The sequence below is a fragment of the Labrus mixtus genome, chromosome 6 (genome assembly GCF_963584025.1).
Source record: "Labrus mixtus chromosome 6, fLabMix1.1, whole genome shotgun sequence".
Classification (NCBI taxonomy): Eukaryota; Metazoa; Chordata; class Actinopteri; order Labriformes; family Labridae; genus Labrus; species Labrus mixtus.
Window position 1 is genome coordinate 2,982,293 of NC_083617.1, and position 27,182 is coordinate 3,009,474.

General features: G+C 41.8%; 1 protein-coding gene across 4 annotated transcripts in view; it reads right to left on the reverse strand.

Moving 5' to 3' along the window:
- Nucleotides 1-27,182, reverse strand: part of pde10a (phosphodiesterase 10A) — a 72,916-nt gene that overhangs the window by 43,583 nt on the left and 2,151 nt on the right. The window contains exon 1 of one of the 4 annotated variants that reach the window (XM_061039487.1): nucleotides 4,314-4,723. The exons of 2 other annotated variants lie outside the window; for them this stretch is intronic. In XM_061039487.1, the coding sequence (XP_060895470.1) occupies nucleotides 4,314-4,377 (64 nt within the window). In that variant the 5' untranslated portion in view covers nucleotides 4,378-4,723. Of the gene's footprint in view, nucleotides 1-4,313; nucleotides 4,724-27,182 lie in introns of those variants that run through there. One more of the 4 variants, XM_061039489.1, reaches the window with a different exon arrangement.

Genomic DNA, 27,182 nt, shown 5'->3' on the forward strand with positions numbered 1-27,182 from the left:
TTTCTGAGTCTGTTGACTTTTATTTGACTGAAAAAAAATGAGTCTGTATTTCTAATTTATGAGGCGGGAGTCGCAGGGTTACTCAGGATAAGATACAATACGATGTGATGGGATATGATGCACTGAATGTGGCCTGTCACCTCCTCCAATGTCCACTTTTAGGGCCTTTCTTCACTATGGCTGTTTTTTTGTTGCGATAGCCACGCCCATTTTGCATACAAAACCAAAACAGTTTTGCTTGGCTGTGCTCTCATACTCGCTCTCATTTAAAAACAGCTCAAATTTTGGAACAGCTAGTCACTGTCACTTCTCCCTCACCGTCCAATCAAAAGCAAGAAATCGAGAAGATGTGGGACTTCTGATATCAGCTTTGTCAACAACAACGGCGGAGGAGAAACTCATCTGACTCGTCGAGTTGAGGGAACAACGTCCAGGTCACGAGTCATTCACATTGTTTTCTTCGGGACATTTTCTTGCAATAAAAAAAAAAATTAAGAACACTAAGCTATCTAAATCACATAACGGTCAATACTAAGGGAAGTTGAGGTTAACTTTCGTTACCTAGCAACACTAAGCACCGGTTAGAAGCGCTCTGAAACTGAGGTCATGAGCGCTGCCAGCAGGAGAAAAAAAACAGAAACTCAAACAGTGCTCTCTCTCTCTCTCTCTCTCTCTCTCTCTCTCTTTTTCTCTGGTGGCAGCTTTTGGTTAAAAATGTGTCTGAAGATCTGCTGTTTTTTTTTAAAGCTTCAGGATTGGATGTTTTGACACCTTTAGAGTCATGAGGAGTGACGCGGTGACGCTGTGATTTTTTGTCCCACCCCTTCCACTTTACCTGTACAGGTATCTGTTCCTTCACTCGGGTAAATAATGTGTGTCCTCATTCTGTGCAGGTTTACTGAAAGGACTTCACAGTAAATGTTCAGTTGTGAGTCAGCATTGAACCTGAGGTTTGATGTAAATCTGTGTCTACCCCCCTCCTTCTCATCCCCAGGGCCACATCAGTGATGCGGGGTTGTGTTTCCCCGCTCAACATCTGGACTGATGCTGAACTCTTGCAGCCGCTCTCCAGTGGGGGACCGGTATAATGAGAACCACAGATCTTTTGCGTCTTCTCCACTTTTTTATGAGCCCTGACGTGAGGACAAGTTGTAAGGAGATCTACATGCATGTGGCCTTTTCCCATCCCCTCAAGATACCAAAACCCACGACAAGCCGACGAAGGGGGGGGGGGGACGCCTCGAGTGGGAATGTCATCTGTTTCGCTGCTCTGATCGTGCACTGTGCACTCTGGCACACGTCCAATTCCTGCTCTGATCTTGAGACAGAAAAGTAAAAAAAGATTCAAACTGCAAAACAAGCTCATTTTTCTTTGGCTTGAAATAAACACTTCACAGAAATCACAAAGAGGAAACTACTTGGCACGGTGTTCAAGCCAGGCTGGAATTTTATAGCCATTTCAAATTTCAATCAAGCTTGCATTTTCATATCAAGCGCTCCGTGTTTGTATTTATTCAGCGACGGTGCAGAGAGAGGGAGCCCTCGCTGTGAGGGAGAGAGAGAGAGAGAGAGAGAGAGGGCATGCGGCGGGGCAGGAAGTGTCCAGCGTGAGCTCTTCCTGCCTGACAATGCGGCCTTCTTCACTGAGTTAAGCAATTCATCGACAGCCAATTGGGTTTCGAAAATGCCTGAGAGATCACATTAGGGCTGACCCAGACTGACCCCCACCCGATACCAGCCAGGACTTTCCAAACCAACAATGCACACAAACACACACATACTTGTAAGTTTTTCCCCCTAACCGTGAGGCGACAAACGGCTGAATTATCCCGGCTTTGAACTGCAGGAGCGGGTAATGAGAAGACATGCTGTCTATTTCTGCAAGGGGAGGACGATCCATCAACAGGTTCCCCCTCCAGAGAGGACAAACAATCATGAAAGGACAAACAAGAAGCGGCCAGACAACAAAACACTGCTTTTTTTTTTTAAAACGTCCTCCTTTCCTCTGCATTCGTCGGAGGCGTTTCAAGTGATCCATCACATGTTTCTCTTTTTGTAGGAAACAGATAAGATATGTTTAGCTTTCTTATTCTTTATGTGTTAAAAAAGACTATTATCTAATCCTAAAACCAGCCAGTAAAGAGGCAGACAGTGTGTGAAGTTTATCCCACATTTAAACCCAGACACATTTTTTGACAGTGGGTGTACTGCTGCATCGCTCTCTATTGTTTAATGATTTTTATGTTTTGCCAAAAAAGCGCCCAACAAAAAAAAGGCTTTGCAATGAAACCTGATTCTGATTTGAAACAGGAAGCATGAACGTGAGCAATGACACAAACACACAATGACAATTACAACTCAAAGAGGAAGCAGACAGTAAAGGATTCCCTTTTTTTTTTGAGTCAGTGGATTTGTCAATCATTCGTTTTTTAAAACAATACAAAATGGCCAATTATTCCATTTTATTTTTCTTTATGCTACACGATGTTACCACACTCTGACTTCTACAGTTGTTTTGTGTTTTAAAAGTTTGTGAAAATGGTGTCCTTCTTTGGTCAGAAAGAGGGCGGGTTACCTCCGTGCATACTGTACCTCAATAATACATTCCATGACTGCAGTTTACTGCTATGTGTGTTCTTTGGCGTCTGTTTCACTGTCGCAGGCCCCCGAGCTGCTAACTTGTTATTACAGAGCTGCCACTAAAGGTCACGCGAGGTGCCACTGAAACAACTGACACGACTTCACACAAAGACAGAGTCAGCGCTCTCCCTCTTCTTATTCCATATTTTTAAAAAAGATCCCAAACTAGTGCTTTGACAGATTTAATGCAGCAGCCATGTTTGAGGAGCATTTGAGTTTATTTATTGATTATTATGTGATCTTGTTTTTACTGACGGCTCATTTCTACCTTTCTTGTAATCACCATGATTTATTCTCTGGTGGTAAATCTTATTTTAATCTTGTTGTTATTTGCCTTATTTTACCGATGGGTTACTTTAAATGTGTTTTACTGAGGGCTTTTTCTCTTTAGCATTGAGCGCTGTTTATCATGTTTTATCCTGTGTCTATGGTTTGTGTTTATAAGGAGGCCGACTCACTCACTCACTGTAAACCAAATCTACAGGTACCAATAAAGTTACCTCACCTCACCTTACCTCATAGGGCAGAATTTAAATGCAATGTATTAGAGTTTATAAAAGCGACTGTATTCTCTTTCTGGTTTTACATTTTCTATGAATGTCCAAATTGGCATGTACAGCATGTTGCTACAAACTTTGCAGATGCTTTTCAATATTAGTTGGGTTCCTTTAACAAGCCTTCAGGTGTTTCTTTTTTTTTGCCCCACCTGAGCATTTACAAGTCTCCTTCTGTCTTATTTATACCTTCTTTCTCTGCCCAAATAAATAAAGAAAACAGAATAAATTACCCTAAAGCCTAAAGTAGATGTTCCCATAATATCAGGGATACTAAAAGTAAAAAATCAGTTAAAGTGCCCAAAATCTGCAGCGAGGACTTTACACTTTAAATTCATCACTGAGTGGTGCAAGCATGCCAAGAAAAATGTGGTTACAGGCGGAGGCAGAGGATATTTTTTTGTAGTGGTGGCTGACAAAACAATATATACATTTATAAGTCTCAGTTAAATCATTATATAATAATAATGTTTAACTATGGATGTTACTGCAGCTCACATTATCAATGATTTGTGCTGAAAAAAGTGAAGAAAAAGTATGAGTGGTGTAGGAAAATGGATTGGTATTTGCAGCTTTTTTATTATATTTAAAAAAATAAAACATTTTAAAAATACTGTGTTTATTATTACAAAAAATGCTGAATTCTCATTTATATTTTCATTTTTATTCATAGATGTCTTTTCATTGATTAGTATCTTCTCTCCGCTGCAGAAGCTGCAGACTCCTCTCCGCTGTTTGATGCCCCCATGTCTCACTGCAGCACTGCTGGCTGTCCCTGCTGCTACAAACCGGGTCCGGACAGACTCCAAGCCGAGACAAGCTCAAATCATAAACTTCTAATATTGTATACAAAACAAAAAAAAAACAACCCGTAGACACACAGACACTCTCCAGTTTGCAGTCCTGCCTTGTCGCCGCTAAATAACCCATTTAAATCTGCTCTCACTCTGTCATTCATAAAGTTGGGTAGACACATGGGTAAATTACGTACGCCTGCAGAACCGAAAATTGTGTTTTTTTTCGCGATCTGCTACCCTGGTACTGAAAGCAAAGATTTTAAAATTGTGCGTAAATTTCAGCGATGATTTTAGTGTTGAAGTGTTTGTCAAAAATACCTACTTGCACCCAGGAAACAGTCCGTTAACCTTCTGAAACAGCTTGTTGAAGACGGACCATCTTCCATTTCGGACTGTGAGAGGCAGAAGGAGAGAGGAGCCCCGGAGAAAAGTGCGCCTCTGCAGCTGCAACTTGGAGCGTCTGATCCAAAATCCAAAAACTATTCCAGTCGGCGTTGAGGTGATGGTGTCCTCAGCGCCTTCAGGCTGTGCACGCTTTAGGAAGGGCAAGAAGAGCAGAGAGTGCTGCCCCCCCTCCCACCCCACCCTCCACCAGCGCTATGACCCAGCACCGCTGGCCGAGGTGTAGCTACAGTCGGGCCCGCCTCCTCGGCGTGGTGGCTCCGTTGTGGATGTGCAGCAGCAGCAGACTGGAGGAGCGGAGACGACGACGCATCGACACGGAGAAAGAGGGAGTGAGCACACACACAATCACGGGGAGAGAGAGGAACAGACATGAGCGCGCCAGTGTCAAGTCAATCAAATGTATCAAGCACCGCTTCCTTCAAAATAAAACCCCACACGCGTATCGGTTTCTGTGATCAGGAATATAAATGAGTTTTTTTTTCCTGTCAGAATTTAAAAAACTTAACAGATTTTCTTTCAGTAGTATCTTTAAGCCAAACCAGGCCCCATAGTCTGTTGACATTTGACCACATGGCATGGTTGATGAGCTATGACATATTACTAGAATGATTTTAAAACTCAAAACACCCGGGATGAGAATTTTAAACAGGTCCTACCTTCGTAAAGTTTCAATGTTTAATAATACCTTTACCTTAACTTTATTTCTCCAGTTGATATTTGTTCAACAACTCAACATAAACCGTATTTTATTTTGAAGGATAAATCCGCCTAGTTTCCGGTGTTTTAGTGCGCATTTGACGCGTCTGGAGAGCGCACTGTTGACGCTGCTAAGCTGCTGTTCCTGTTCCTGCATTTGGCTGCGTAAAAGGGGGCAGAGCCACATGCCCTGCGCCCTCCGGAGACAAGCTGCTGTTTCCTGAACCACGACTCAGTGGTCAAGAAGGAGACGACCACAGCCTCCAGATTTAAAGCATGGCTGGACCAAGCAATGGCGCGTCTACTGTCACGGATAATCACGGAAAAGATAAGCTTTTCAATTTATTAAAGGATGAGATGCGGCATCTTATCTCAAGGGGGTCCAAACACAAATACAAACAGCAATATTTATCAGACATATACTACAATTACAGACAGACAAATTCTACCGCCCCAACTTCCACCCCCAGCTCTCAGCTAGAGAATAAAACCAGAAATAGACTACAAAAAATATGAAGCACAAATAAGATATTCACACGTGAAGCAGTGGTGTGTTTTGGACTCCTTAAAACAAATCAACAAAGACAGTTATGTACAGTATACAGGGGCCTGGGGTACTGAAAGGAAAATGGGGGCTTAATTAAGGATGGGTAATATTAATTGAGAGATTTTTTTATTTTTAAATGAAAAACAGTAAACAGAATGATACAGTGTACCCAGACAGCCATACGTTATTTTAGTAATAAAACCGATATGTGGCTTAAAAGAGAGCTCAGGGTCGTTCCAGAGTCCCAAATATTTGAACACACTGACTCGCTCAAACACAGACCCATCATTAAAATTAATAAACAATTTGGAGGAATGTGACAGACTGTGTCTTATTCCAACCCCATGCAGAAGCATTTCTTCCTATTCTATAGACACTTATATACATAACTTATATATATATATATATATATATATATATGTATATATATAAATCAGTTTTGGACCTTTTAAAAATCAGACTTTAAGGAATCATGTGTTTGTGATATGTTAGAGTTGACAGGTAAACAACAGTGTCGTCTGCATAAAGGTGATCAGGACACTGTGGACATATTTACCAAAGATCATTTATAACTTTCAGGTAAACTGCTGCATTCTCTCTAACATGCAAACAGAGACTTGTGGAAAAAAAGCAAAAAAAAAGAAGTGGTCCCAAGATGGAGCCTTGTGGAACACCCCTTTTGACAATGATGTAACTGGACTGAGATCCTTTAAATATTACTCGGACATCTATTATGAAAATAAGCATTGAATCAAAGTGTATTTTGATCCTTGATTAATGGAAGAACTATCATACCTCTGTGTGATTTTTTTTTACAGTACATTGCCTCCTGCTCTTGAGGTGCCCTGACCTCTGACCTCTTCAGCTATGACTTAAAACGAATCAATGGGGAGAGATATGTTAGGTGCTTGCAAGCCAAAATGTATAAATACTATAACTCTTCTTGAAGAAGCAGCTTCTTTCAGATGAACCTTTATTATAAAGAAAGACAAAAAGACAACCTTAAGTTTCCAATGAGACAACATATGAGGCATAAATAGCAAATGTTATGTGTATAAAATCTTAGTGTTCATAAAACGCAGAATCAATGTGCCTGTACGTGTGGGAGAGCAGGCGGGGAGAGTATAAACATCGATCATACTGAGCTCTAATTCTTTTTATCTAGCTCGAGATTTTTACAAGACCTTCTTTTGTCTGAAGAAAATAAGATTTGTCTTTCTGCCTTTTTTTTTTTTTTTTTGGCTCACTGATGATATTTCAGCTCCTGACTTCAAATATCTGCAGAGACCCGCACTCACAAAAAAGGAATGTATTCAATTGATTTATTTCACCAGGCTAACTCAGTCGTACATTTACATAAATTATAATTGTAAATATTGCCTTGAATTGGCAAGAAGAGATAAATCAATGCAGCCCGTTCTTTCAGCAAAGTCCTAACTCTGCACATTAAGGGCTGCACATATGCAGAGCAACTGAAATATTTAGACATGCTCACTGGAGTTATAACCTTATAATAATAACAAAAATGAAATCTAATTATCTTCACATTTGAGTTACATATTTGAACATTTTACGTTTGCACTGACTGGAAGAGAAACCCTGGAAACAACAGAAGCTGAGCAAACAGTTTTAAAGACTGCTGAAAATCACTTCCACAGACTTAGATGTTATTTGTCAATGTAAAACCACAGAATTACTCGAACACAGGACTATTTTAGTTTCATATAGTATAAGTCACAGGACTTCCACTTTCTGTTTGAGCTGTCTCTGACGTCTTTAAGGGAAAAATAGTTCCGGTTAACTGCACAGATTCTGCCTTAGGGCTTTCTTTGGAGTTCACCGCTCATGTTTACGATAATAAGAGACTCGTCATTTATTTACAGGAAATTTAAAGTTGAAAACAATCCCAACATGTAGTTCAATTTGGGCCGAAAACTAGACATAATCTGCAGCACAAACAGGGTTCAGGTTGTGAATGATTCCTGTTGAATGTGATTTTTTTTGTCTGAGTGAGGATCCCACATTAAGCGCCTAATGAAGTGAGCTTCCTATCTCTGCCAACCTTTGTAGATGTGTGCTGGCGTTATCAGTGCCCACAGTGCACCTAAACAGCTCTGAGTCGGCAACATGATACAGCATGAAGCGTGCCAGACTTCCTCCCAGCCGCAGTATTACATACTGATCATATCGAGAGAGAGAGAGAGAGAGAGGTGTGGGAGCTGTGGCCGCCGGTTACGTCAGCATTTGCGCTATCAATCTCTGGCATTCCTGTTCAGCAGCTGGTCCATCCAGAGGTCACCTATAACATAACAGATTCTCTCTGACTCACTCCGTCGCTTTTTCCTTTAATCTGAGCCTGACGAACAGCCCGTTAATGAGGAAACAACCTGCACCATGCAGTAACTCATCAGCTTATGACTTTTGATTGTGCGTGCATCTCACTGTCTGAATCTTTTATTCCTGTTGCAGAGGAATATATGAGACGTTGAATGCCGGCGATTCCAGAAGAAAGGATGAATACATTTTTGGCATTAAAAGGTGAAATTTAACAACTAATATGCAGCACATTGCATGTCTTTTATTAAAGGATGGATACACACGCTTTTGAGACAATTTTGATCCCAAACAATCAAATAAGAATATGAGTCCCATGCCTTTAATGCCTTTAAATAACATTTATGATATTTACTTTGAATAATAAACCCATATCAGGAAAATAAAGTAAGTCGGACATTTGTTAGCAGAAATGAGTAAAACGTCAGTTTATGAGGCTCCTTCAAGCCTCACCTCAGTGCTTCCTCCCCGCACTCCAAGTAGCTTATATGCACGGAAATTTGGACAGAAAACAAATGCTTTAAAACTCTTCCCTGCAAAGTTCACGACTGCGAGTTTATGGGCTTATGTGAGACGGTTAAGGATGAAGAACTTCTAGGGGAAACGTTGGAAGATCACAAGGGATGCAGCGACTCTGTCTGTGACCCGCCGGTGAACCCTCCTGATCCGCTGAGCTCAGAAGCTCGGAAAAGCGACCGTTCTTATTGTTTGAATAATTATTACATAACAGGAAGTAACTTGACCTGTCAAACTGATATTTCCACTGTGTTTAGATTAGCTGCACTTGGTGTGAAATAAAATCCAAACGGCTGACACAAATAGGAGCATGAATGGTTCCTGAAGCAGTCCTGGTTTGATCCACACAGACAGCTGTATTTTTAGCCCCAGCTCACAATTAAAAATGTGTTTCCTTTTAGATGTATATGAGACACACACACAAGAAAGAGACAGAAAGACTCAGGCAAATCTTTGGCTGTCAGATGTCTCATGTACTATTTTAAGTGCACAAAGCGAGCTGCGTTTTATTAGAGATACTCTGCTGGTTGCTGGGAAGCTGCCTGTCATCTGGTTGGCAACAACAGAACTTTGACTTCGACCTTTGAGGATTTCTTTATCAATTTTTTTTTTATGGGGGCGCTGGAAGCCTAGTGGTTAGTGTGAGCGCCCCACGTACAGAGGCTAAAGTCCTCCAAGCGAGCAGCTTGGGTTCAAATCCGACCTGTGGCTTCTTTCTCGCATCCCATTCCCAACTCTCTCTCTCTCCCTGATTCCTGACTTTATCCACGAGGGTTGGGAAAAAAGTTGATTTATGTAAAAATCAAGATTCTTATCTTCTGAGATTTTAAATCATAACTTCTAAAAATCGTTATTTTTTGGGCTAATCAGTCACTCCCTGCTAAGTGCTAATGCTAGCTCTTTATCTCAGTAGAATGCAACAAGACATTTAACGAGTATCACAGATGACTGGAGTAGATCCTGATGTATGTACTAAATAGAAAATGAACTTTGAATCCAGACAAATCGAAAATAGATTCTGAATCGAAATTGTGACCCCAAGAATCGAAATCGAATCGAATTGTGAGACACCCAAAGATTCCCAGCCCTACTATCCACTGTCCTGTCTTTACAATAAAGCCATAAAAAGCCCCAAAAAAAGCCTTAACTTTTTAAAACGATGTTACTTGAGGCTGGAGGGGTTGTGTAACAGCATTATGGTGTTATTGTCTTTTTTACTTATCATGCTGTGATTTATGCAGATCTTGTGCAATAGGAGTAATGTGCAGAATGCTTTCTATTGTTTGTGTTGTTCATTTGAATGTGCTTCTCCGTTTACATGTGGATTGTTGTTCACTTTTATTGTTTTTTTGTATTAATGCTTCTGTCAAGGCAGCTAAATGTGTGTGGACAATACAGTGTATCGTATCATGTCATGATGATGATCATGTCTTTAGATTTTTTTATTTCCTGAAGGAGAGCGTCAGGTGACACGTTTAAAGTGCTTTTCTTCCTCTACCATCTCATCCCACTCCTACAAAATAAAGCGGAGTTGGAATATACTGAAGTTAGTTATAGTGCTGCTCAATATTAGAAAAAAAGGACATTTAAATATATTTTCTTTCTGCAATATACAGTTCAGTGTAAAGTGAAAAAATACAGAAAATACAACAGGATAAACGCATTGTAAGGCCTGCATGATAAGAGTAAAATGTAAGGTGTGATTACGTTGTTCAGTATTTCTATAATGAAATGAAGGGTGATAAATAAACAATATTAAAGCGTGCAGGTAGCTGTACTCTTTGTCTATCTGTTCGTCGCCATGTTTACACAATACCTGTTTGCAACATGTCTCTTCTGAATCCTAAAGAATTACAAAAAAACATTTTTAATCCCTGAATTTGCACCAATTAATCTGAGGCTATCTGACATCTAGCTCGAGCTCCATCTGATGAAATCTAAGGATGTGAAAGAATGGCCGTCGTCCCTTACTGCAGGGAATAGATCACAGGCAGCAGGCAGGTCACCAGATGGGATTTTTGCGGCTAAACCTGCGTCACTGTATCTTTTTTTATTTGTTTGGATACAGTTGCAATAAATGAACGAAGAGCCCCTCAGATCCCAAGAAAACCTCAAAGTGTCCACCAGGGCCGTCTCCGGCTTGATCTGTATCAATTTGGACAGGCGGCACGCTCCCCCTTTCTCTGTCAACATCACCCTGCCACCAAATCCCAGATCCATCTGTGAATGGATAACATGTGTGTTACGGAGGAAATTTTATGGAAATCAAAAAAAGGTGATGATGAAAGAAGATGAAATCTCCTTTTGTCTTAGTATGGGATGTGTGTGTGTATGCGTGTGTGTGTGTGTGTGTGTGGTTGATGCACACGGCTCCTATGGCTTCACTTCACCTACGTCTGCTGGAGGATCAACAGCTCCTCTCGGCTGTTTTTAGCAAACATCCTCCTGATGACTGCGACCTCTGTCTCCAGACATGAGAGCTGCACATCTTCAGACGTGTGTGTGCTTGTTCACACACAGCCTTACCCCCCCCCCCCCTTACCCTCACATTACAGACCTCATCCACTTAAACACATTTCTGATTCAAGGCACTGTACAAGCTTTTTGCACGCTGCACACACACACACACACACACACACACACACACACACACAAAGACGCCCCAGATATAAGTCAAACATTTACAGATCACATGCGAGCACACACAAACATGAACACACAAAAGGCATAGTTACATTCACATAAGCACACACACACACACACACATCACATGCAGCAGGCACACACACCACAGAGACTTCCAGTCCCCTCCCCCCCAACTGAATAGTCTGTTCTGACAATCCACAGGACAGCCGGAGCATTGACGTCAGAGGCAGGCCCATGAAAATACAGGGTCCCTGGGGGGGCTGAGGGAGTTATGCACATCTTCACAGCTTGGCTCGGCAACTAGTTCAACAACCAATGAGCATTATTACTGCCTCTGTTTACTCTTTATTTGTCTAAAAAAAATGCAATAATATAAAAAAATTAATAAAAAAAGAAGTTCCACATTTACACAAAAAAGCCCGGCATGTACACATTTGCATGCGACTGCAATGCGGATCGTCTGAAAACGTGACGTCAATGGGGCGTCATCGCGCTGTGATCCATTAGGACGGATGTGAGAAAGGTGCATAATTTAGGTTAATGGGAACACAAATCACGGCACATCATTACCTGCCCTCTGTCGTCTTAATAATTGCCGTATTGAATAAGTGCTGTCAAACTGTACTGTAGTCGACGCACCCAGAGGAGAGAGGTCTGTTGCTGGCTCAGACGTCCTCACGGTCCCAGGAGGAAAGATGACATCTTTGTTTATCTGTACATATCTCTCTTTTTTTTGTTTTGTTTTTTTGTTCGTCTTCTAAGAAATCAAAGCCGTTAATAATCTTGTTCTCCTTTTTTCAAATAGTGTTACACGGTTACTCTGTGAGCCTGTGACCAAACACAGTGAAGGTTGCTCCTGTCTTAAATGTGCAAATGAAAGAAATGTCCTGTGATCACAGCACTGAGGCGTGTGTGTGTGTGTGTGTGTGTGTGTGTGTGTGTGTGTGTGTGTGTGTGTGTGTGTTACTGACTTAAGTCACAAGCAAAACAACAGGGGATGGATTATGTTCAATATTTCTACATTAATTAACATTTTAAGCCATGACACACAAAACTGGTTAATCATTTAATATATGGCTGTTTTTTAATGTATTTAATTTACATTAAAGAGGACATATTATCCCCCTCCTCCACCTTTTCAAACAGTCCCCCTGTGGTCTAAATGAAACATCTGTGCTGTGCTTTGGTCAGAATATAACATGAATCAAGCACCAGAGGAGGTTTGTGACCCTATATAAACCAGCTCTCAGAACGCTCCGTTTTGGTGTGTGTGTCTCTTTAAATGTAATGACCCCGCCCCTTGAGTTTTCCCGGTCGACATCGCTCCTCTGTAGGGAGAATAAAAATGGCCGACCTGCGTAAAAGTTTTTTTCTAGGCTGGGGGTGGAGTCCATGGGTGGAGATACCAGGGGAGGGGAGGGGATTTTTTTAAAACCAGAATCCCACTGTGACATCACAAGGAGAGCACATTTGAAACGGAGCATTTTTCTCTGTGTTGTAAGACTTATGCAGACCACAAACAAAGGACTGGATGGGTTTATTTAACATGTTGTGGGTCAGTAGACTCTCAGGTTACACAGATATATGTTCATACACACTGTAGAAGAGGATTTTTCATAAGACGTCCCCTTTAAAGAAATGATCAATCAACGCTGAGATGACATCATTGTGTGATGTTAACAGTCCATCCAGACGTATCTTGCAAGCTTCACTTCCGAGTGTTGTTTGCGCTATGGATGGTGTGTGTGTGTGTGTGTGTGTGTGTGTGTGTGTGTGTGTGTGTGTGTGTGTGTGTGTGTGTGTGCTGATTTTTCCAGCTGCAGAAGAACCAGAGTCCACCTGAGATTAAGACCGAGCTGTCTTCTCAGTGGATGGATAGCTTGACGTTTGGGGCCTTTATCGCTTCCACATGTTCTGAGTCGGGGTGTAACTTGGAGGACTTTTTTCCTCGAACATGTTGACAGGAAATTAATTATCCAAAATAAAGCGACCAGTATATCTGGCAGTTTTTTTGTTTTTTTTTACGAGGATTGTCACATAAGTGAAAACACAGTTTACACATGTTGTGTCCCGTCTGATAAAACAGGACACTGTTTCTTCTGAGCTGCCTCCAGTTGCAGCCCGACTTGTCAACAGGAAACAGGCCGATCTAGAGAGGCTTTCCTTTTAAGGACTCACTCATGGTTACATCACAGTCAGAGAACCTGAGGAGGACGATGGCCCCAAACTTTCATGTCTGATCTTATTTGAAACTCTGTCGCGTCGCTCCCAAAACGGTGCATTCTGTGATATAGGATTGCTCTGCTGCCCCCCTTTTAGGAGGACTCTGCAGATCTAACATCTCCAGTATGACAAGTCTTTCTACTTAAAGGTGTGTTTCATTTTTGTAACATGAATAGCAGGTCTCAAGGTCCCCAAAAAGGATGACTTAGGCTGGCTACACTAAACAATTTACAAATCTTGACCACACACGAGGACGGTTTAGAATCCTCTGAATGCACACACTGGACGATTCAGCCAGACCATGAGACCCCACACCTGCTGTTTGTAGTAACGATGTTGTGTGATCAAACACGACTTCAGGAGAAAAACAAATATGGAGGACGATCACCGTCACTTGTGTTGATGCCATAATTGCACAAGCTGGTCTTCTTCTTCCTCTATACTCCACTTGGCTCAGGGTTTAGTTGTGTTTGTGCTTTCGCTGCCATGTTCATGTGCCACTGAGGCCGATGCGTTTATATTTCTATTAATTGCAAAAATTTGCAGGATAAGACAACATATGTCGTACTCGTCACGCAGAGGGATCAAGCAGTGAAGATGATCTAGTGGTTCTTTCACTTCTTGAAAACAAAGACAAGAGCGTGGAGAGTTTCAGCCATCTGATCGACAGGTGAAACTCTCCTCGCTCTTCTTTTGTTGCCGGAGCTGCAGAATTATCTCGATCACTTCCAGGTGTATTTCAGGGTGTCAGTGGTCCAGTTTGAGACCCCGTTAGCTGGAACCACACTAAAAAAGAAGACCACCAATTGACTAGAAGCAACTTGAAAGGTGGCTGGCAGAGGAAGGGAAACACATACACAAAAGTTTTGGTTCATTGTGCAAACATGATCGACAAAACATGAGATCATATTTCTTTTTAATTCTATTTTTTTGATCCAGCAGATGTCGCCCTTTAGCACCAGCATGAAACCAAAACAACTCGCGCTGCATTGTTGTGTTAGCATGCTAATGCTAGCGATCTTTATTATGCTCGTATCTTCACACTGCATGTAAATTTACCTGAAATGAGCGTGATCTAGAAACACAGTTAAGCAGTGAGTACAGTATGTTATTCTTCTTTTCTCTAGTCCCTCAATTAAACAACTTTTATACACGAGGGGAGGAGTCAGCCGGCCGTCCGGGCGATGTAAACAAACTGAAGATAGGACTCTGAAAACTCTGAAAACATCACAGACAGTGGGACTCGGGTGTTACACCCATTGTAGACAGTCATGACTCACAGAGTTATTTTCAGAGGAGATACTTGATTTCTACATTTAAGTGTGAAAAATCACATATAAAGACTTTAACTGGATAATCCAACTTGATTTGATGCACAGCTGACACACTAAATGTGTAAGAGAGTTTGATTCCGTCTCGACATGTTCATGAGTCTTCACAGTTTGTTAACGATAACTTTCTCAAACAAAGTATTCTGTTTGTCATCTAGTCTGAATGGATCCTATGCACAGCTGGGAGTTTGGGTCGTGTGATGGATGATGTTGGTTTCAGATGATAGTGAGAAGTTTCCTGATTCGTTCATTCAGTCGGACCCCCAGACACGGCCATTGTTCAGTCATCAAGGCAAACACACTCGGCTTGTTCAACATGTGATATCTTTGCTTCTAGCAGCAAATGTTCTGAACAAGAAAGCAGATGTGCAGCTGTGGTGACATGCTTGTTCAGCTTAACTGGTTTTAAAGACGATATAATGTTTCATCAGTGACCCTGCAGACACTTGTGATTCAAACATTTAATCTGTGATGATGAATGCTCCAGAAACTTTTAGTGGTTAGAGAATCAGGCAGCGTTTAGGAGAGCCGGGGATACCAAACGCTAAGATATCGTCGAAAGTGACAAAACTGAAAAATGGTGGAAACTTTTAATAATTTAAAATGTACGCATCGTCCCTTTAACGGGCAAAAGACTTTTTAAATAAATGAAAGCATACACTTCAAAATATCAAGAACAAATGTTATACTTTGTAATGCTCCGAGACAGAGACCAAGACCAAGACCAAGACCAAGACCAAGGCAGGGTGAGACCGAGACAAGACCAAGACCAAGACCAAGACCAAGACCAAGGCAGGGTGAGACCGAGACAAGACCAAGACCAAGACCAAGACCAGGACCAGGACCAAGACCAAGACCAAGACCAAGATCAAGACCAAGACCAAGATCAAGACCAAGATCAAGATCAAGACCAAGATCAAGATCAAGACCAAGACCAAGATCAAGACCAAGACCAAGACCAAGACCAAGATCAAGCTCAAGACCAAGACCAAGACCAAGACCAAGATCAAGACATTTAGGGGTCAAGACCGAGACAAGACCAAGACCAAGATCAAGGCAGGGTGAGAGCGAGACAAGACCAAGACCAAGACCAAGTCCAAGACCAAGGCAGGGTGAGACCGAGACAAGACCAAGACCAAGACCAAGACCAAGGCAGGGTGAGACCGAGACAAGACCAAGACCAAGACCAAGACCAGGACCAAGACCAAGACCAAGACCAAGACCAAGATCAAGACCAAGACCAAGATCAAGACCAAGACCAAGACCAAGATCAAGACCAAGATCAAGATCAAGATCAAGATCAAGACCAAGATCAAGATCAAGACCAAGACCAAGACCAAGATCAAGACCAAGATCAAGACCAAGACCAAGACCAAGACCAAGACCAAGATCAAGACATTTAGGGGTCAAGACCGAGACAAGACCAAGACCAAGATCAAGGCAGGGTGAGAGCGAGACAAGACCAAGACCAAGACCAAGTCCAAGACCAAGGCAGGGTGAGACCGAGACAAGACCAAGACCAAGACCAAGATTAAGACCGAGACCGAGACCAAGACCAAGACCAGGACCAAGACCAAGACCAAGGCAGGGTGAGACCGAGACAAGACCAAGACTAAGACCAAGACCAAGACCAAGACCAAGTCCAAGACCAAGACCAAGACCAAGACCAAGACCAAGGCAGGGTGAGACCAAGACCAAGACCAAGTCCAAGACCAAGACCAAGACCAAGACCAAGACCAAGACCAAGACCAAGACCAAGGCAGGGTGAGAGTGAGACAAGACCGAGACCAAGACCGAGACTGTTACCGAGACCAAGACCAAGACCAAGACCAAGACCAAGACCAAGACCAAGGCAGGGTGAGACCAAGACCAAGACCAGGACCAGGACCAGGACCAGGACCAGGACCAAGACCAAGACCAAGACCAAGACCAAGGCAGGGTGAGACCAAGACCAAGACCAAGACCAGGACCAGGACCAGGACCAAGACCAAGACCAAGACCAAGACCAAGACCAAGACAGGCTTATTTTATAAAGAGGCGTTTTCCTTCTAATCTCAGTGATGACGTGGAAAAATGGCCGATCAGTGGAAGTCTTGACCGGTCTTGATTTAAAATCCTGAGTCCGCCCAGTCTGAGCCCGAGACCTTCAAAAGGTGGGATGGTTTTGAGTACTGCAACACGGCCTCGCACGCACAGGAAGTTCTGGACCTGCATGAATTCATAATAAATCTTCGGTCTGTTTGTTCTGATAATCAAACACGAGATCTGGACGGACATCTCAAACCTCCTCTCCTGTTTCTCTGTTTTGAGGTCAAAGACAAACTGAAGCACATCTGGAAGCTGACGAGTGATTTTGTGCATCAGTGCAACCTGAAGAAGGTCACTCCAGATGTTCAAAAAAGAAAAAAAACATCAGTGACGTGGTCGCGTCTGGCTGCACTCTGAGCGCTGGAGCTTTTTGTTAATTCAGAGCTCTGTGAGGAACTCGTCTGAACTCAGAGCATCGCACACACTCTGCTCAAAATGCTGTCATGCTACACTTTTAAAAAAGACTCTTCAATTCATGGCTTTCAGTCACCGGAAAAAAGTATTTCAACAAATCAAAAAAAAAAATGAATTGACCTTTTTGGGTTTTCGTCTGTTGCTATTTGGTTTTGAGTTTTCACATATTAAAGGGACACCTAACAGAAAAAACAAACCTGCCAGTTATTTGGCGCTACATCGCTAATTGCAGCTTGTAGTTCTTAGAGAGGAGTAAAATAATTAAAGTCAAAAAAGAGGGAAACATTTGTAACACTGGCCGATTAAAATAAAACCAGTTTAGATGTGAAGTTAAAGCAGAGCACAGAATCGATTTCTCTCAGATATTCAGTTTGTTTACAGCTGCTTCTCTAAATAAAAAAGCACTGTGCATAACATGTAATGAAAGTGTTTCTTAAGAGCTTATTATAGTTCACCCGTTTTAAAGCAGCAGTTGACGGAAGCAGAGGAAGCCGTCTGTCTCTTGTGCGCCGCATGCTGACAAATTGAATGTGAGCACATCACACCTTTAATGCTCTCTGTGGCAAACTGTGACTCAAAACCTCACACTGCACAAAACCAGAGGGGGGCTTCATACGGATGACATGGGCGAGGAATAAATAAGGTAAATGTTGATAAGGCTATGGAGAGAGAGAGAGAGAGAGAGAGAGAGAGAGAGAGAACAGAGAGAGAGCGAGTTCAGGTGGTGCAGAAATGTGTGACGTGGAGCTGTGTGCAGCGCTGCAGTGGAGGGAACTGCAGAACATGAATCAAAAAAAAAAAAAAAAAAGAGAAAAGAAAAAAATTTAAATGGATGAAAAAAAAAAAAAGCGTGATGAAAGAAGTGTGCAGAGGGAGGGAGGGGGAGGGATGGAGGGAGGAAGAGGAGGAGGAAGGTGGGGGTCGGTGGGTGTATTTGCGTCAGAGCTGGAGCCCAATGAAGTCAGAGACGGGGCAGGATCGAGCAGGAGACGCTGTTACTGCCACTCACAGCATCCGCCTGGCCCTCATGTCCTCTACGTCACAGAGCTGGCACCAATTATGCCTGCCTGAACGTTTGTCACACACACACACACACACACACACACACACACACACACACACACACACACACACACACACATAATTTATGTGCATTACACACATGCCGCACCATTCAATGACATATAAACGAGACGAGCAGACGTGCGTTTAATTCCCTTTAAAATAAAAACCCCGGTCAGATATTTTCTTATTTCCACACAGCGCTGAAAACACAGGATGATTCTTTTTTTATTTTTTAATGATTTTATAGAATTTTACACACTTCAATCTTCACCTTATATAACATGAAGCCAACGTCTGTGAATTCAAACGACTGCAGCACAGAGCAGAATAACCAGAGGAACAAAATGGCTTTAATGCACCAGCAGCATCAGAGGCAGAAACCATCCCAGAATGATCTCATGTTTTCTATGTGTGTGATGTTTTAATGTGGCATAAAGGGAGTTTCAGTAAAATTGTTTCTGAGGTATAGGGACTCACTGAAAGATTAAAAATGCAGATTTATTATATTTGGATTTGGAAAGAAAACATCTCAAAATTCAAACTGGTGCTGAAAACATGAATGGATTTATTTCTTCAAAAAATGTGAAAATAAAAATGCCAAAATACAATATTTATGATTTTTTTTTGCCAGGGACACATGGAGTCTGATGTTTATACTCACACACACACACACGCACACACACACACACATACATCTCTCACACATAGAAATCCCGGTTATTCAGCGGGCAGTGTTTCCGTTGGCACCACTTCTGACCTAGATTATCACATCCGTTTTTCTAGAGGATGACTAAGATGATGATTTTGATGATGGTTATGATGAGCATGTGGTCCGAGGTCTGTGCAGCAGAGGAACAAAAAGCAGAGCAAACAGCGCTGGCTCCTCTCTCTCTGCTGACGTCACTCTGCCGTGTAAAACGCTTCACCGTGCAATCTTGTAAAAAAGTGCAGGAAAAAAAAAACAGGAAGTCAAATGTGTCTCTTTAAATGAAAGTGTTCAGGGGGAAAAAAAGCTGCAGATGTTGTCAACTATAATTGGAAATGTGTTTCAGCTTTTAACCGATGATACATCAACTAAAAATACATTTTACATCTTATAATCTCTCTCTATGTTTTTTTAAGAGCAGGGAAATTGTGCTTTCCGCCACAGATCGGCCGGTTAGATGAGCTTTTGTTTCTAAAACATGATTTTCAAATTCGAGCTCCTGACGCTGTTACAGCAACAAGAGCAGCAGCTGCAGCTGCATCCTATAGGTGATGACGCAAGCAAGGATACATGAGCCATGACCTCATCAGCTCCCCATCAAACCTCCACTCTGCTCTCTCTCTCACACACACACACACACACACACACACACACACACACAATGATGAGTTACCACTCGTCTCACATATGGAACACACCCTTCCTCGTTGCCGCTTCGATGCAAACACTCTGCCTGTGGATCGCATGTGTGAGCTGACATGCTAACAGCAGCAGAAGCCTTTTCAACATCCTGATCATTACTTACAGCTGAGTGATGTCACACAGCCTGTCAGCGTGTGTGTGTGTGTGTGAGTCTCTATGACGGTGTGTACGCTGTGAGCTGCTCTTTGTGCAAATGTTACACAACAGGGGAGCGTACCTTTTACACAAAAACACAACCAACAGATTAAAGAAGAAGATGAATATTTGTGTTTTTCTCATCTGATGCTTCGTTCTTTTAGTTCTTGTCTTGTTTGTTTATTTTATTTATCTAAATGTTCCTAAAGAGCTTTTGCAATATCAGTAAATCTGTGTAATGGAAGTGTAAAGTTCACTCTTCCACAAATCTTATACGGGCAATAAGCAGGATGTTTGATGAAAAAAAACTCTGTGCATCTTTTTGCAAATCTGTTTAAACCAGGGATGTAGAATTAAATGGAAAGTATCATCAGCTGTGAGGCTCTCTAGAAGTGTTGGTTCATTTGCAGCAACCAGCAGGTTCTGCACAAGGTTAACTAATGACTTATATCGCGTGTTATTTACTGTTTTTTAATTTCATGTTCTGTCAGTAAATGCAGGAAAAAAAAGACAGAGCAACCAGGAGGCTGAAAGGAAGACGACCCCGGTTGTATTGTTTGCAAAACATAGCTGGAGAACTCCTTTTAGTCATTTATACGTAATCTTTAAATCTTGGCTCTCAATCCTTTTAAAACACAAACTCAACATGTGAACGACACACACACACACACACACACACACACACACACACACACACACACACACACACACACACTGACACACAGAGAGGGTCAACGACGGACGTCTTCTGAGTTTAAATAAAAACCATTTAGTGCCAAAGAAAATAAATGTTTTAACAAGAAAGAGAAAGAAGAGAGGGAGCGCTGCACTGTGCTCAAAGAATTTGAGGAGTGGGGAAGGGGGGGGGGGGGGGGGGGGGGGGGGGGTTTACTGTCAGTCTGCAGCCCTCATCAGAGGCCAAACAAAGTCGGTATGAATCATAGGTGAGAAATACGGGCGCTGACGTAAAGGCCTGTCAATCTCTCTGCACTGCAGACATCAGGACGAACGAGCAGCCAGACGTCAGGTCTGCCTGTTTACTGATAACACACGGACACAGTCCATTCATGACCTGGACACACACACACACACACACACACACACACACACACACACACACACACACACACACACACACACACACACACACTAGCCCTTAACCGCACACAATAACGTCTGAAACTAAAGCCGAGTATTCATGCTCGATATTTCCAGAGCTGTGACTTTTTTCTGATTGTTTCTTAAATCAGTTGTTGAAGTGAGAAGTCTTCGTCTCAGTCAGAACTGAAAACGAACGACCTCAGAGAACCAACGATAATACAAAAAAACACACAAAAAATCAAATTATATCAGCTTGTTTTTTTGCCTTCTGCTTTGTCAGAAATATTGTGAATTTGAAATTTCTTCTGCGTCTTTCAAACACGTTTGTACTTAACCTTTTAGTTCCACATATATAAATAAAAAGTAATAATATTAAAAATGTCAGAAGAAGAAGATAAAGAGGAGGAGGAAGAAAAGGAAAAAACAAAAATAAAAAAACATGTAAATCAGGAGGTACATGTCGTCTGCTCCGTTGTGAATTTCTCTCCCTCTGATGCCCTGATTTTCATCTTTATACTCTGGCGCCCCCTAGTGTCTCAATGTGTGTCAGTGCAGGGACAGTAATGGGGTTAACTCATAAACTGCTCTTTCATTCAAAAGAGAGGGCAAAGGTCAAGATATGAAATGAATTTAAAAAGTGAACAAATGTGAATAATGGCCTCATGCAAAATCTTTGTGTGCACTGTTGAGAGCTGCAGTACACATTATGACCACTAGGTGATTCTTTCGTTTGTCTTTGGATGAGTTTTTAAGAATAAACATGAAATAAATTAATACATTCTGTAGTCTACACACACACACACACACACACACACACACACACACACACACACACACACACACACACACACACACACACACACACACACACACACACACACACACACACACACAGGTTTTTACTGAGGGACAAGTATGGAGCAAGTGTTCGTGCGAGTGACCCGGCTGCAGAGGTCAGAAGTCAGGGGATCATCGCTGGCTGTAGGGGCCCCCTGAGAATGTTTTCCCAGAGCCTTATACCACTCTAGAATCGCCTCTGCATGGCTGACACGCCTCGCCATAACCTTGCAATATGAAATGGTCAGCAGCCTGACAGAAGTGCATTTGAAAACATTTTCTTTATCCACCCATCAGTAAATGATTTGCATGAATGTCTGCGCTAAAAAAACAACAACAATTTCCTCACATTTGGTTTTCAAACTATCTATACCTAAGGGCAGAACACTGACACCAGTGTACTCAAAATAATATTCTCCTGGTGATTCCAAAGACGTGTTTGTTTGGCTCTTTTCTGTGGCTTTATTGTATGTTTCTGTTTTTTTGTGACAGCAGCCATTTCATTTGGATAAAGCTCGTCATAGTAGAAAATGGTTTGAGTTTAATTTCATTGTGAGACGGCTGCGTTTGGCATTTGGCTGACTGAACGCAGAGCCAGATCCATCACATGAGTGCTTTTTTTTATTTAACATGCTCCAACCTTCAACAGATGGTCCATCGATAAGCACAAGATTATGCACTACTTCACAAAAGAGGATTTTGTTAAAAAAAAAAAAAAAGGAGTAATACAAGAGCGAGGAATATTTTTTGCAGCCATCCTGCATGCTCTGACGCAGGCTGGCAGAGTCTTGAGTGGGAGGGGTTCAGCGGGTGTGTGTACCCCCCCATGAGCAATCACAGATGCCGGGCACAGTCGGGGGAAGGAAGCGCCCGGCTCTCCTTTCCGTGTGCGCCGAGGGAAACTCGGCTTCGGGCGTGTTGCCCAAAACGATGCAGAGCCAAAAGACTGTGATGCAAACAGGTCGCATCTTCAGAGCAAAACAAACACGTCTGCAGACCTGAGGAAGCCATAATGCATGACACAGCTTATACTGAGGTCAACTGTGGTACGATACAGTTTTGCAAGCAGATTTAGACAAAAACAAACAGACAAACAAAACAAAAGGAAAAGGGTCAGTAAATAAAATGAATGAATTAGAAAGAGGGACAAAATAAGTAAATGAGCAAACAGGACAAAGAAAAACATGGAGGACAGTGTAGTAACAAAATGATGTAAAATAAAACTGGTGGGATAGGTTGTACACAAGGTGACGATTTTTGGTGTTATTTGTTTTTGTTTTGTTTTTCACTTTGTATGGGTGCTAACAGGACTGCGGTTACAAAAAAATAACCTGCAGTTGAATCCAACCAAAGAGATTAGTGCAATACCTGGTCAGCTCTCTCTGCTCTGTTTGTCTCGTTTCCCTCGACAATCTCCAATCACCCTCATCTCTTCCTTTTCAACTCGGCGTATGATTCTCCCATGTCTCTCTTATTCCAGGTACAGTCTGGGCCGTTATCAGTTCAGGTAGGATAATGTCCAAGACAGAACCCCCCCCTTTGAGTCTCCCTTTGCCCGATCTTCTGATCAACCTGCCAGACCAAACTTTGAAGATGAAACCCGTCTCACACAGGTAGCTCAGTTGGTAAAGTCGGTCGTCTCTGAATCAGGAGGTCGGGGGTTTAATCCCCAACTCCTGCATCTACATGTCCAATTTGTCCAAGACACTTAAAGGGATACTTCACCCATTTGCAATAATCTTTGTATCATTATAAACCTGGTAGTTTTTTTGAATGGTTGTGCATCCCGCCCTCATTTTCCCCTGAGATGTGAAATCTTTGTATTTATAAGTCTGAAAAGGAGCTTCCAGTGACGCAAAACGACGATTTTTGAGCCAAAAAAACACTTTCTGCCTTTTCACGGCCAAGAAGGCACCAACTTCAAAATGTCACATTTCTACATATATGACCCAATGTCAATACAGATTCATGTTTCAACGGGTGAAGTATCCCTTTGAATATGCATATAGGATAAGTTACTTCTGATGGACTCTTTACTCAGCAGCCTCTACCATCAGGCTGTCTCATTTGGCTGATAGAGGGTTAAAATGTTCAGTCTTTCTATTGTATGTATGTGTCTAAGTGTGTGTGTATGAATGCGTGTATAGGTTACTGTATATGTGTTTATATTTATTATTTTGAAATTGTGTAATTCGATTGACGTATCTCTTTGTGTGTTGATTTATTTGTCTCTTAAGAGCTGAGGTCCCTTGTTTAAGCCTGTTGGCTTCTTGACCTCTCCTGACACACCTTTTATGTTTTTGTTAATCCTATTTTGATGTATTCTTATATGTGTGCTAATAAATAAATACAAATAAAATTAAATTAAATGTGTAGGTGTGTCATACATTGAGTAGTCAGAAGACTGCGTCCCTCTCACACACACATACACCTGTCTCACAATATACCATGAATCCACTTTCAGTGTTTAAATTAATGTTGTGATGACGGGAACTGAGCGAATAGAAGCTCCTACTTGTGATTATCACCACGTGCTCATTACATTTTCCGGACATCAGGGGACTTTCCAAGTCTTTGTTTGGGACAGAGAAGATGACACAGCGCTCACCTTCCACATATTAACTCCCTGATATTTAACAGAAAAAACGTTTTTTTATCAAATAAAATATCATGCTGCAAAAGAAAACTCTCCACACGTCTCGTGCTCGAAGTCGTTCACCGGGCCCATTCCCTTCATTAAAGCAGGCACGACTCTGAGCTTGAAGGTGATGCTGATCTTGGCCTCGGACTCGTAACGCCTGTCATGTGTTCTCCAGAGTTAAAGCAGCCACACTGCTGATCGAGGCTTTTCCTCTTGAAGGAGAGGAAAGCTTTGATTTCACGTCCAAAGAAGAGCTGAAGCAGTGTTTTCTCATCGACACGGTTCAGAGGCGATTTGAGGAAGGTGAAGTGTAATGTTCAGGAAGTAGACGGAGTTTGGTTTATATGTTTTTTAAACTTCACACAGAGTTACTGTGACGCTCCCCGTGGCTGGTTTAAGATTTCCAAATAACCCCCCGGATGTTTAATCTCAAAGGGAGCTGACTCGTTGTGTCATGTTTTGTGTCGGTTACAAAGTTCACTTGGTCTGGGTCCGATATTTTTTCTGCTGATAACATGTCGACAGTCCTGCACTTTAACTTATGTATCACTGATTGAACAGCTCTGGACAGCTCCCCATGTCAATACTGTCCATTTACAGCTTTTGCACATTTACATCTACCTCCAGCAAAGTATGTTGTATTTAACCTTTCATATTTAAGACTAGTAATGCTAAGTTAAATCCTGGTTGTATATATTCTCATTCTTAGTTTTTTATATTTTTAATTCACTTTGTATTTAATATTATATTATGTATATTTGCTCATATTGTGTGTTTGGATAACCTGCTGCTGTAACGCCACAATTTCCCAGTTTGGGATCAATAAAGTAATTCTATTCTATTCTATTCTGTTCTATATTGAAGTAATTTGCGTATCTGATATTGGACTGACGGCGCTGAAAAAGAAAGACGGTCTGGCACTTTAAACATCCTCCACTCGTACCGTCTCACTTTGTAAGAAGTGTCCACAAATCGTCTCCATGACGACGTTCAGACGAGATGGAACAGCTCCTTCTCTGTGATCAAAAGTATAATTCTTACACTTGGGTTTAAAAGATTTACTAACCTGACAGTTAAGATTTATTAAACCTGACAGTTGTTGCTGCTTCCTGTTTGTATGTGAATCCAGCAGAATGCAATGCTATGCTGTGTTTACTCCAGCCTTGTGTAGCCTCACACATAACAACAACAACAACAACAACAACAACAATAACACTATGAGTTATGATGTAATATCGGAATCAGTATCGGTGCATATGTACCGGAATCGGATTGAAATTGACAAAAAGTATATTGTGCATCTCTAGTAAAAGAACAACAAACAAGACACAAATCGGCTACATGGAGGCACAACATGAGAGCAAAGACGTGAATAACAGCATCAAAGAGACACAAAAAGTCTGCAAAGAAACAAAGCTGTCACATATAATGCAAAGTGGCCACAAAAAGACATAAATCAACAACAAAGGATGCATTATGATTCACAGGACGCTGAACAACCAAATACACAGAGGAAACAAAAAGTGATGCAAAATGTTTCCAAGAGATCGAACAAGATGTGAAGTGGACTCAAAGATCCAAAACTTCCAAAGAGAAACAAAATAACTAAGAACACAGATACTCGAAAAGATGCAAAGACACTACATCTAGAAACACAAAATGATCCGCAGAGTCACCGAGCCGTGGGAAATGACGAAATGGAAATGTGTAAATGACTTCAGAACAGATGCAAAGTGAACACAAAGAGAAACAAATGACCAAAGACATTTGCAGACACTCAAAAAAAGAGACCAGAAAGTGAACAGGAGACATACAACGCAACTCCACAGAGACACAAAGTTGCTAATGGTAGCTGCAGAGTGGAGACAAACAGACACAAATCAACAAATCAGAGGCAGAAAATGACCAAAGAGTCATGCAGAGCAGCTACAGAGAGGCCCAAAATGAGAACCAGGAGATGCAGAGCAGCTACAGAGAGGCCCAAAATGAGAACCAAGAGATGCAGAGCAGCTACAAAGAGACAAACAATGACCACAAAGTCATGCATAAAAGCTAATGAGGCACAAAATTACCAAAAAGTTATGCAGATCAGCTACAGCGAGGCACACAGCGAGAGCAAAGAGATGCAAAACAGCCACAAAGAGACAAACATATATGGTGCATTCATGTGGCATCGGACACCTCCGAGTTGTAAAATGCACATGAACACCTGCTCAAGTCGGAAAAACAAGTCGGAAGCTCTGGAAAGTGCCCGACTTGACGTCAGAATCATCATCACATGGGGGGCAAAATATGTTTTTCCGGGCACACTGTTAAGATACTTTTTTATTAATTCACATATTGCACATCAACCGTCTTGCTAAAATATAACTCATAAGAGAGACATTCAAACATCTTCTTCGTAGCATCCGAGGAGCACATGGATGCAGCAAAAGAGCAAAAAGTTGTGCAGCTACAGAGATGCCCAAAGTGAGAGCAAAGAGATGCATAACATTTACAAAAAGGCACAAAAACCCTACAAAGTGATGCAAAACCGCTGTGGAAAGGTGAGGGGAAACCACAGAGGTGGACTCGGTAGATTCTTGTCACTGTTTGACAAAAATGCTGAAGAAACGCTGACGCTGATTTCATGTTCCTGATGACGCGTTTAGAACGCCATCATAGAAATGTTTTTTTTTATTTTACTAAAGCTGCTGTGAGGAGCTTTTAGCTGGTAATGAAACAGACAAAAATGAAGCCCCTGGGTCTGAAAAAGCCGGAAATGGATAGTGTACCTCCTGCTTTGGTCAACAGGGGGTGCAAAA